The 13351-nt window shown below is 38.8% G+C and overlaps 1 protein-coding gene across 14 annotated transcripts in view; it reads right to left on the bottom strand.

Annotated features, from left to right (window-relative positions):
- The window catches only part of LOC129780194 (cytospin-A), a 139818-nt gene that overhangs the window by 88306 nt on the left and 38161 nt on the right, over positions 1 to 13351 (bottom strand). For all 14 annotated transcript variants that reach the window (XR_008743860.1, XR_008743861.1, XR_008743862.1 and 11 more), the window contains 3 exons: positions 4007 to 4153; positions 3762 to 3938; positions 3595 to 3696 (listed from right to left, as the gene is read on the bottom strand). Coding sequence is in view for 11 of the 14 variants with exons in the window: in XM_055788201.1 (XP_055644176.1) it covers positions 3595 to 3696; positions 3762 to 3938; positions 4007 to 4153 (426 nt within the window). In the remaining 3 variants the exon portion in view is untranslated. The remainder of the gene's footprint in view (positions 1 to 3594; positions 3697 to 3761; positions 3939 to 4006; positions 4154 to 13351) is intronic.

Genomic DNA, 13351 nt, shown 5'->3' with positions numbered 1-13351 from the left:
TTGTATCCCTGTATCATATCCCTCCTATACGATCGATAAACTTTTACTTAGTCGCGGCAATACATACATATACTCTTTACAGATACACGAGTCGAAGGTTGTGCAGCCCACTGATCATTCACCAAGAGCTGAGGATTGTACCGCTCAAGGCAACGAGCTGATGATTCTGCCAACTACTAACAAAGTTGTAAGGCAAACATTGTCGAAATATTGAACTCCCGGCCCGTCAGGTTGACGCCATATGAGCCTTAATAAAAATATATATTTTGGATAAAAAATTTAAAAAAAAGCAGGTGACCACTTTGCCCCCAGTGACCAATTTGCCCCCACTACCCCTCTGTGTTGAAGATGTAGAAATAGAAGCTACTGAACTGGGCGAGAACAAAACTATAGCTTTTAGGACCATCCGCTGACCCATCAAATGATTGGACGACTAATGATTGAATAAAAAATAAAATTTTAAATTAAAACATACCCGATTAATTTGTTTATAATGAAAAATTCCTGTCCTGTCCATACCCTACGCATTAGCTATATAGTAACTTTAGGTGTCCTTCCCAAGCGTCGACAATTCTCCAGTTTAACCTTGATATGCTACCTTTTAATTCATCACTACACTACATTACATTTTGTGTGTACCTGAAATATATTATAATAAAGGTATTTACGTTGCCCAATCCCCAGGTAACTGGATAAATTTTCATTGCACCTCAATAAAGCAATGTATTTTTACTACAGTGTATGTTTCCTGGCATTACATGGATACCATCAACATCGTCTAATCAATAATTTCTTTGTCAATCAATGATACTAAAGTTAAAATTATGCTTAAAAATTGGACTTATAAACCTAATACAGATTTTTTGAGAAAAAGTTAAGATGTAAAGATTTTTCCAGACCAAAAACACAGATCTTGATTTTGTCATGGCTGCTAAACAAAAACTTATTTCGTTTGATGTTGCTGGATGCTAGGGCACCTTGGTCATGCTGAAGTTGTTCAATACAGTGGTTCAATCTCATGGGCTCGATTTTAAAAGCGTGAGCGATCTGCTTAAATTCGTGATTATTCAGCTTCAAGGAATAATCAAGTCAGTAATCATAAAAAATGTGGATGGAGGACTAGACGAGATCCCATTTTAAAAAGGGCATAGATATTTTCGATTTATCATTTTAATCAATTGAATCTTGATCCAATACGCGTTACCATAAATGCTCTAGGACGCTTTCAACCGTTGAAAGTCGTATGGCTCCTCTTCCCCGGGAGTTAGTAGGTTCAATACTTCCTCATGGTCATGAGGGACCTTAACTGGAAACGAAACATTTTAAGTATGCGGGGGAATCGTTAACTGATGTATGGAATAATCTAGCGATCGATGGATATTCCCTCAAAGCAAAATATATGGAGTTCGCAAACTCTAAAATCGATGAAGCGGAATTAGTACGATACAAATGCGCTGCCATACAAATGAAACACAAATTTCTGCATTACTCAAGAATTACTCAAGCAAATGAAACCAGATTAGGCATATTGAGTTTTTAGGGTGCAATAAATGTTTCTATGATGGTTAGACTCTCCACCCTCCTCTCTAAGGGGGGACTGCCATACAAATGAGACACAAATTTCTGCATTACTCGAGAATTATTCAAGCAAATGAAACCAAATTAGGCATATTAAGGTTTTAGGGTGCAATAAATGTTTCTATGGTTGTTAGACTCTCCACCCCCCTCTCTAAGGGGGGGCTGCCATACAAATGAAACACAAATTTCTGCATTACTCGAAAATTAATCAAGCAAATGAAACCAAATTTGGCATGTGAGGGTTTTCGGGTGTGCGAAAAGTTTCTATAATGGTGTGACACCCCTCCCTCCTCTCGTATGGAGAGGGGGTCCCATGAAAATATTACACTTATTTCAACCAACAATTTTCCAACCAAACATGAAAATTGAAAATTTTCGGGAAACTTTGGAGGAAAAAGGGAAAATTCGGAAAATTCAATTCCCATATGTTCTACCATTACATAGTGACAAGTGCTGTTAGTCCATTTCATGTTTGCGCTAGCGAAAATGATCTTTGTTTGAAACTGGAAATGGATTTAAATGTGATCAAACGCACTCCTACATCTTCTTCTATCTATAAAAAAAAGTATTGCCGGATGTGTTGATAAGAGCAGAACTCGAAGAGAAATTGTCCGATTTAGGACTGTCTTTATTCTATAATATTTTCTGTATAAAACACTTATTCTATGTAACGGAGAAACATGTTATTTGCAACTGTTTGAAAAATCATGAACGAGAATTGTGTCTGAAAATAATCTGATATTATAATGATGAGTTTTGTTAGAAATACTAGGCATTTTATAGTAAAAGGTAAATTCAACAGGGTCGAATAGAAGATCAATCAATGAACAGTTCTGCGATTGGACCCATGAACTTGCTCATAGTGAATGTTTGAAGGTATTGATAACAAAAAACAGATTTTGGGAGGGACGAAGTTTGCCGGGTCAGCTAGTGTAGCTATAAAAATAAAGTAAGACTATGGGCCTGATTACGAACGTCACTTCACGGTGAAAACGGAATAAAATGCATACAAATTGCATACAATTCATATCGTTTTCACCGTGAGTGACGTTCGTGATCAGGCCCTATGACTTTACACATAAGCGTCTCCAAGTAGGTTATCCGATGACCATGTCATCGAGAGTTATCATGTCGCGTAGAGTGACCATTACTTGTTCAATGTATCAATTGTAGTTAATGGCCTTATTTCAAAAACCGCACCCAGAAATCATTTTCGAATATATAGACAGTTTAAATTACAATTGGATTGAAGAAAATGCCTAATTTCCCTCATATAAACGCTATTACAAATTGTGAACAAAAAAGTGGTGTTTTGTGTGTTTCAAGTGCAAATTTATGCCAATGTTAAATATCGATTTTAACAGATTGAATTACTAGAAGCTGTGACTGTCGAAGGTTGTAAGATGATTATCAATAATCGATTGCGTTAAATTAAAAAATACAATACATCAACGCATTCGAAACCATCGTGTCAGTATCAAACACGACGCGGGTAGCATCCATTCACCATGAGAGCTTTAAACAAATGCTTAATTCTACCGGTTCAAAACAATTAACCACTTCAACAAAAAAAAACGCATTCTGAAGACAAATTCGCTGAATACTGTGTTTATGAACTCTGGGATCGGTTGGAAGATCATGAAAAGAGAATGAGAAATGCACTAAAAGTAACCGGACTGTACTATTTTCATTTGGCACTGGAAAGAGTAATGAAAGGGGGTTTGGAACAGTTAGATTTTATGGAAGGCGTCAGCTCAACTGCAAGCCATTTTTCTTTTCTCTTTTCTCAAATCAAAAGTTCAATAGCTCGAACGATGGAGTAGAATTTGATCAGAACCAGAAAAAAGAGACGAAACAATGTCTCATTCAACTGCTATTAATCAGTACCATTCCGGCAGCGTAATTCATTTAGATGTATCTCAAACCAATGTTCTGATTGAGTTTCTTGAGGCCATATTTACCACTATTAAACCAATACATTTGACTCTTCCGATACGATTACAGAATGAAACATACCTGCGTTATCTTGTCCTGCAAACAAGCTACTGCAATCTCGCTGCTTGATGAGTGCTTATCCCAGTCTGGAGTTACACAGGGGGTTCCATCCATGTCCATATTCTACAATGTACAATAGTTAATTTCAATCGAGAAGACAAAATCAAGACAAAATTAGTCAAACTTACAATTGGTAATGCAATGGAGGCCGGTGCCGAACTGTGGAGTCTCTGTGAATCTTTAATAATTTGATGTTTCTCAGAGTCAGACAACGGTGATTGCACAATTGTTCTGAGACGCTCCCTTAAAGTCTCATTTTCATTGAGCAGTCGATGCAGTTCATTATTGCTCATTTCCTGCGACGTCTATGAGAACATAAAAATGTTATGTTTTATACAATTCTGTTCTTTTTATGAGCAAAGAATATATATACCTGAAGTTTGTCTATCTCATCGCGCAAAGCTTGGACATCCCTCTGATGATGAGACATCTCAACTATTTTCTCTTCTAGTGCAGCATTTTCCTGGTTCAATTTGCGCAGATGAGCCTGCAGTTCCTGCATTTTATTTGTTTCGCAAATCTGAAATGGTATAATACACAATGAAAATACAACTGACATCGAGTTTTTTCATATTCTTTTAAAATTGTTCAAAATTGTATATAATCGAATTACATATAATCGAGAGATATTCTGATATTAAGGTAATCTAATACCAAAATCTCGGTCTGTACTCTGTATTTTGATATTGAATCCATGCATCGGTTTCCTATTTCATCCTAAATGTGTTCCAGTTTTAAGATTTTGCATTCAGTTTTAAGGAAGGTAATCGTTTTTTTTTTCTTAGAAAGACTCATTGAAGATTCTTGATTTCAAATTCCACATTGAGATGAACACATTAATGACAGCAAAGAAATCTGTAAGACATAGGCCTGGAACCGCATACTTTGGGGCAAACTTGTACGCTTCATTTGTTAGGATTCCACGAATGAGATCGTTTTCTTTGGTGTGGATGAGAGGAAGGCGAGCCATCGGTAGGCCTTGTTAGATTCTTGGCAGGCCAAGTATTTAACCATCAAGTGTAGAAAACATTAGTTATTTCGTAATCCATCCGTAACAGACGGAACGCGAAAGACGAGAAAACTCGTGAGCGATCCGCAACAAAGAGACGCGAAACACGAGAAAACTCATGAGCGATCCTTAATGTGTTAACAATATTTGAGATTCACAATTTCGGATTTTAGATTCCGAATTTGAAATTCTGGGTTTTGTTTGCGGAAGCGGATTTAGATTTCATATGCATATTCCAGCTTCCTTATGTTCAATTCTTATATAATCCAAATTCTAGATATGGTTTCCAAATACAGGTTGTAAAATCTTGGATTATAATAGAGATGGGCAACCCGTTCCCGAACGGTACGAAAAAACTAGTTCACCAAAAAGAGTGAAGAAGTGGTCGTTCTTTTTCAAAGAACGGTAGTTCGCCCCATGAACTGATTGCGAGCGAACAGTCGAACAGCGAACTCCCCACAATAGTTAGTACCGATTGTGACTCCGACTCCGATTCCTGCTGACAAAAATTAAATAAATCTAAACCACGTTTTTCAATAGACCGTTTTATTTACTATTTTCTCTGATTAGGCAATCAAAATCAAGATCAAAATTTAGAATGCTCGTAAAAACAGAATTGCTTCAGACAAATCTTCCTCCACGAAGGAAGATTTCGAAGATCCAACTTCACAATTTTCAATACAGAGAACGGCGAATAAGAAATTGATGAGAACAAAACCGATTCTTTTTTCACATATTTTTAACTTTGATTGTATTTATGAAGTGATCGTCAGAAATTGAAAATAGATATACATACAATCTACGCTTAACCGTTCCTGCAGGAACAATGATAACAATTTATTGCATCTCACAACCACAGCTTTCGCTTATGAATTAACGACGTAAATTAAGATGAAGATGGTTATATTTTCTTTTTTCATGATTCACTCCTGTTGTACTCCTACCATGATTTCACAGATACAATCCAACGTTTGTCTTTGTTTGTCCCTGGATGGCTGTATCGTTAAAATGGATAATTTTGCTGTTCCACGGTGTTTTTGCAAAGCATTATTCCTATTCACTTCGCATTATTAACAAACAAAATCAACTTGATGTTGATTTTGTTTGTTAATAATGCGAAGTTTCCTTATCATGAAATAAAATTCTGTTTAGTGAACTAAATATTTTGATTTTATTGGGTCATTTAACTAGAAGTCTGAGTTGGATTCGGTAAATTTTTTGCGACTCCGACTCCGACTCCGACATAGCCCTAGTTTAAAGCCAGATACATGGCAATTTTTTTTAGGCTCTTGCACTCAAATTCTCTTCCGTGGGATCTTTCCTGCACTGTCTATTGCAATTGGATCATCTTCGATAAGCTTTCTTAGTGGCACCGATATCACCGTTGCATTTCAGCATTGAATTCCGTATCGTTCTCATTATATTTTGTCATTGTCCCATTCGTCGTTAAGTTTTTCACGAAATGTAGTAGTTTTCCGTCTACCCCCAGTCTGCCAGTGTCTTCAGAATTAGTAGAATCCAGGATCGGTTGTACACTTTCTCCAGATCCAGTGCTACCATCTCCGCGTGCTGTCGGTTTCTTCTGGTTTTAGCTACCAACTCTCCAAGGGATGCGTAATACGTGTTCGTGCCCATCCCCGCTTGAAAGGCAAATTGTCGGTAGTTCCTTTTTTCGGTCAAGTAGGTTATGAGACCAGGATCGCCATTTTTCCATGATCTTTGACGTATAGGAGATCGAGAATATTGGCTGGTCTTTCACAGAGCAGCTGTACTGGTCAAATTTGGAGATTGGGATCACTAACTATGTATCCATTCCGCTGGGTAGCCTTGCTTCAGTTAGAGGTCATTAAACAGGAAAGTGGTTTGAACTAGCGCGGGCAGTTGCTTGATCATTTTATAACCGATGCAGTGAGGACCAGTGGACTCCCCTTCGGTGGAGCGCGGCGCGGCGGTGAATTCTTTGAAGGAGATATGTTTGTTGAAAGGTTTTCCCACCCGATCGTTTCGAAACACAAATCGATTCACTGAGTTCGTGTACGCTTTTTGTCGTCAGATGGACTCAGAAGAGGTTTTCAGTCGCCTGGTTCATTTCTGTGCGACAGGGTGAAGAGTCCTGAGAGGGCTCCACCAAATAACGTGGGATGCTACTCCTCATTATGTAACTCCCTATACATGAGGGTCCTGAGAGGGCCATCACTTGTGTTGGGGACCTCAAATCTTCCATTTTGTTATATTTTCTCAGCGTTGGCTTCCGTTCTCTTGTGCTAATCCATGTGTTCCGCCGGAGTGCTACCGCTGTACGAAGCAGCTGGTGTGATCGATGTGCAGTATCACTCCCATGTCGTCTAAAGACGACGCTCGTACACACAGCTCATCGCGCGGATGTCGTCTATAGACGACACTCATACACACAGGTCGTCGCGCGGATGTCGTCTATAGACGACGCTCGTAGCGAAAGGGCTAATGTAGGCATACGCAACACTCCAAGTTCCCAATCTAGAGACTGCCTGCTGATCACGATGTCCCGGGGGATCTTCCAACATAGATGTTGTCGTTTTGATCTTGCATGGGAAGAATTCACTGGTTTCAAATCGAATTAAAAGGAATAAATGCATAGCTTTAAGCTGTGCCCGACAACGGATTATGATCTGCTTGAAAGATTCTGAAAATCTCGCCAAAAAATCTAAGACTTCCGAGATGCAGAATGCGAAGCAAGTAGAATCCACTTGCCAGGCGTGCAATGAGACGGATGATGAACAAATGGTAGCATGCAGTGCGAAATGTGGTGGCATTTTGTGTATGTATGTGGACGTTGAAGAAAGTATCAGCGCGGAGGATTGCAATTAATAAATCGAGCCTACTCTTGTGACGCTAAACAAAATAAGGGTGGGTTTAGACTAGTGATATATTCATGTGAAGAAATATGATGAGATTTATAGAAATCGCATCAACCGTTTACACTAGCGAGAACTTCTATAATGAATATATTCATATTTTCGATGAATTTATTCACCTGAAGTAGAACTGCATCCAACTTTAGTGATTTCTCACCAGTGAGAAATTCACAAGCGTTTACATATGCTGAATTTATTCAAGTTATATATACCTCGAATAAGTGTATCATATTTATTCTCACCCGTTTACACCTATTGTAGCAGCCGCGACGAAAACTCTTGTAGCAGCCGCGACGAAAGTTACGCTGTACGTGGACGACAAGTAGAATCCATCGAGTAAAACGAAAATCTTTTGATTTTGATTTGATTTTTTGGAGTTTTCGTAATTCCCACGATGTCAACACAACTGCCGAAGTTATGATGATTAATGGACCACAAGAAACTGGTAGAGGGATATCGAAGGGTTGTTACGTGTGCAAGGACCTCAATCACAAAGTTAGAGACTCCGATACGTACTCACAGTTGAATGTAGAGAATCGCTCGAAAACGGTACAACGGTTGCAGTTTTGACGTAGGACTACGTCTTTCATTTCTATACCGGGGTGTAAAATCAAAGTTTCGAAAACGAAAGCGTTACGCCGGAGACCGAGATTTTGAGCGTTAATAGCTCCTAAACAACTGAACGAAATGGTATGATAAACACTTCATTCGAAAGATAAAATGTCTACGCGTTATATACTTGTTACTTTTTGATCCAAAAACTTGTTTCAATAGTCTTAAAATTGCTTTCAAAACAGGCTATTGAAATCACCAATCGGTATATAAGCGAGCGGCGCTCGGAAATCCACTCAGTTCTAATTGAACAGCGATTGGAGCATGTTGTCGCTGTTGCGGTGAAGCTCTTTATTTATCATGAAAGCGCGGATGAACGGTGTCACCAAGAGCCTGTTTGTGCACCATAGGCCAGAAGGGAATCTATCAGGAGGAGAGTGATGCCACAAACGGTTCCCTGGGAAGACATTGCTACACACACATACACGCGCGGCTATTAACAGGTGGTTATCGAGTTGGCATTAACCACTGGTGGGCTTCCAGTATCGAGGAAAATGTGGAAATATCTAATCGTTACTGAGAATAATCTGCCAGTTCCTCTGGGAATTTTCAAAATATATTCATGTGAAAGAGTTTAATTGAATGTTTTCTATCCATGTTACACTGTGACCAAATATGTTTCAATCAAGTGCAATTAACAGGTTGTTATCGAGTTGGCATTAACCACTGGTGGGCTTCCAGTATCGAGGAAAATGTGGAAATATCTAATCGTTACTTAAAATAATCTGCCAGTTCCTTTGGGAATTTTCAAAATATATTCATGTGAAAGAGTTTAATTGAATGTTTTCTATCCATGTAACACTGTGACCAAATATGTTTCAATCAAGTGCTATTAACAGGTGGTTGTCGAGTTGGCATTAACCACTGGTGGGCTTCCAGTATCGAGGAAAATGTGGAAATATCTAATCGTTACTGAAAATAATCTGCCAGTTCCTTTGGGAATTTTCAAAATATATTCATGTGAAAGAGTTTGATTGAATGTTTTCTATCCATGTTACACTGTGACCAAATATGTTTCAATCAAGTGCTATTAACAGGTGGTTATCGAGTTGGCATTAACCAATGGTAGGCTTCCAGTATCGAGGAAAATGTGGAAATATCTAATCGTTACTGAAAATAATCTGCCAGTTCCTTTGGGAATTTTCAAAATATATTCATGTGAAAGAGTTTAATTGAATGTTTTGTATCCATGTAACACTGTGACCAAATACATTTGGTTTTGTGGCTTTTCAATCAATCGCAATTAACAGGATAGCTTCAGAAGATTATTCTTCCCCATCAGTAGGATATTTCCGTATCCAATATTGTATGCGCCCGAAATCGATTATTGCTCAGTCGCCGAAAGTTCCCAGCTCAGAGAGTTCATTCCCCTCTAGTTTGCCTTCCAAATTGCCATCGTAAACCACACCTTCTCTCGATTCAATCACACACAAAAAGCATACTTAAGCGATATTCTGGTGGTGAGACACATTCATTTTTCGTGAGGACATCGACAAGACAACATCGTTGCCTAACGTGCTGGAGGAGGTGGACGGCGAAGGATCGACACATACACGCGCAGAACTCTTTCCGTTAGGATGCCATTCAGCATCGAGAAAGTTCCGGAAAGATCTAATCATTGCTGGAAAATAATCTGCCAGTTCCTTTGGGAATTTTCAAAATATATTCATGTGAAAGAGTTTAATTGAATGTTTTCTATCCATGTTACAGTGTGACCAAATATGTTTCAACCAAGTGCTATTAACAGGTGGTTATCGAGTTGGCATTAACCACTGGTGGGCTTCCAGTATCGAGGAAAATGTGGAAATATCTAATCGTTACTGAAAATAATCTGCCAGTTCCTTTGGGAATTTTCAAAATATATTCATGTGAAAGAATTTAATTGAATGTTTTCTATCCATGTAACACTGTGACCAAATATGTTTCAATAAAGTGCTATTAACAGGTGGTTATCGAGTTGGCATTAACCACTGGTGGGCTTCTTCCAGTATCGAGGAAAATGTGGAAATAACTAATCGTTACTGAAAATAATCTGCCAGTTCCTCTGGGAATTTTCAAAATATATTCATGTGAAAGAGTTTAATTGAACGTTTTCTATCCATGTTACACTGTGACCAAATATGTTTCAATCAAGTGCTATTAACAGGTGGTTATCGAGTTGGCATTAACCACTGGTGGGCTTCCAGTATCGAGGAAAATGTGGAAATATCTAATCGTTACTGAAAATAATCTGCCAGTTCCTTTGGGAATTTTCAAAATATATTCATGTGAAAGAGTTTAATTGAATGTTTTCTATCCATGTAACACTGTGACCAAATACATTTGGTTTTGTGGTTTTTCAATCAATCGCAATTAACAGGATAGCTTCAGAAGATTATTCTTCCACATCAGTAGGATATTTCCGTATCCAATATTGTATGCGCCCGCAATCGATTATTGCTCAGTCGCCGAAAGTTCCGAGCTCAGAGAGTTCATTCCCCTCTAGTATGCCTTCCAAATTGCCATCGTAAACCACACCTTCTCTCGATTCAATCACACACAAAAAGCATACTTAAGCGATATTCTGGTGGTGAGACACATTCATTTTTCGTGAGGACATCGACAAGACAACATCGTTGCCTAACGTGCTGGAGGAGGTGGACGGCGAAGGATCGACACATACACGCGCAGAACTCTTTCCGTTAGGATGCCATTCAGCATCGAGAAAGTTCCGGAAAGATCTAATCATTGCTGGAAAATAATCTGCCAGTTCCTTTGGGAATTTTCAAAATATATTCATGTGAAAGAGTTTAATTGAATGTTTTCTATCCATGTAACACTGTGACCAAATATGTTTCAATCAAGTGCTATTAACAGGTGGTTATCGAGTTGGTATTAACCACTGGTGGGCTTCCAGTATCGAGGAAAATGTGGAAATTACTAATCGTTACTGAAAATAATCTGCCAGTTCCTTTGGGAATTTTCAAAGTATATTCATGTGAAAGAGTTTAATTGAATGTTTTCTATCCATGTAACACTGTGACCAAATATGTTTCAATCAAGTGCTATTAACAGGTGGTTATCGAGTTGGCATTAACCACTGGTGGGCTTCCAGTATCGAGGAAATGTGGAAATATCTAATCGTTACTGAAAATAATCTGCCAGTTCCTCTGGGAATTTTCAAAATATATTCATGTGAAAGAATTTAATTGAATGTTTTCTATCCATGTAACACTGTGACCAAATATGTTTCAATCAAGTGCTATTAACAGGTGGTTATCGAGTTGGAATTAACCACTGGTGGGCTTCCAGTATCGAGGAAAATGTGGAAATAACTAATCGTTACTGAAAATAATCTGCCAGTTCCTCTGGGAATTTTCAAAATATATTCATGTGAAAGAGTTTAATTGAATGTTTTCTATCCATGTAACACTGTGACCAAATACATTTGGTTTTGTGGTTTTTCAATCAATCGCAATCAACAGGATAGCTTCTGAAGATTATTCTTCCCCATCAGTAGGATATTTCCGTATCCAATATTGGATGCATAAAACCTTGTGCCTCCAACGTAACGCTCTCGTTTTCGAAGTTCTCCAAATATTCATTCATTCAGAATGAATTCAGATTCAACTTCATACAAATGATCTCTATATCAACGAGAGTCCTACGTCACCCTTGCGGTTATACCATAGATATAACCCACTTCCTGTTTTTATACATGGGAAACGCCCATGTAAATTCAAAAGGTTGTGTGAGATAGACGGGTGCACGTTACGACATAATCCTTCATCTTGCATCTTTGAAATACTACCAAAGGGCATCCTATTTTTGCATACACGGACGATGTGGTAGTGGGCACCTCCGCCAAATTTAGTAGACCAAAGATCACCCAAACCATTTCATGAGTGGTGAATAGAACCACAAATTCAGTGACACCCCGATCCGCAACCACGGCACAAGTATCCCACGAAGGAAAGCAATCCGGATCGTTGCAGTCCCCATCGAGCGGAATCTGTCCTCCAGTCAGCACTGCGATAGAATTAAGATCGATTGCCACAGCCACATCAACCTGCTCAGATGCCTTGCCGACGGACACGAAAACTCCAATCGGAGTACACAAAATCGAACGTGTGTAATGCTATAGAGAACTTTCGTCCAGAGCACCCAGACCCTGCTGGACAATTTGCTCCCACGTACAACCGCGCCATCCGCACCACCTCCGGTATTCTTTCGTCTACACCCGCGTACGCTTCACCGTGCTTCACTATCAATGAACACCAGTGGAATGAACATCAACACCAGCTTGCCATGAAGTTAATTTTCCATTTGCACCTTCATTTTCTTCATGACATTCGTAACGTCGAAATTGAAGATCATTGCGTGTTAGTGAAAATCAAAGCATAAAATTCAACGTCAACCAATTGAGAGTGAGATCGATTAATGGTAAAAGATGGCCATTCATCACACAAAATTCTTGTGTCTGGCTACTTCGGCAATGGACTGTATAGTATAACTCTTGCTATGTTTTATGAATCTACTCCCGATTGGCCGGAAATGGCATACACCACCAATTATATGAGCAATGGGTGACAATAACAGACGAGCGGAAAACGAACATAACCTTGTTTTGATTTTCGGTTTAATGATAATGGCTCTAAATTACCAGCAATGATATAAAACCCCTACGATATGAGTATTGAATGAAAGGGCTTCAACAGCAGAAGTCGAACACCGTATTCCGATGCCATTTTGGAAAAGAAGATGGTGGCTTCCGGTTCATTAAAAAAAGGCCCTGTGAGACTGAAAATGGAGTAAGTGAAGTGGAGTTAGACAAAGAAAGTGTTAGAAACTAAGATTGTGTTAGAGAATAGCGGTAGTAAAAGAGCATAGAAAGTGGAAATGGAAACGGAAACAGAAACGGACCGTACCTCTCACACTTGAGGTTACGAGTTCAATACTCGCTCCCGACATTCTTCCAAAAATGAAGATGACGAATCAGTTAAAAAGTGTAGTATAGTGTAAGACACTATAACAAACAAAAAGAAACGTCGCTCAACCGCTCGACACCGCACAACGGTCAACGCTCAACGAAAACTAATCTTCCATGCATTGAACTGACGCTATGGTGAAGCAGGTGTTAAGGTTGTGCACCAACATTTTTTTTTGGGGAATACCAAGTTATTTATTAAGTTATATTAAGTTATTAATTTATTTGGGCTCGCGT

This window comes from Toxorhynchites rutilus, chromosome 3, assembly GCF_029784135.1.
Source record: "Toxorhynchites rutilus septentrionalis strain SRP chromosome 3, ASM2978413v1, whole genome shotgun sequence".
NCBI lineage: Eukaryota > Metazoa > Arthropoda > Insecta > Diptera > Culicidae > Toxorhynchites > Toxorhynchites rutilus.
This window is presented reverse-complemented; position numbering and strand designations above follow the sequence as displayed.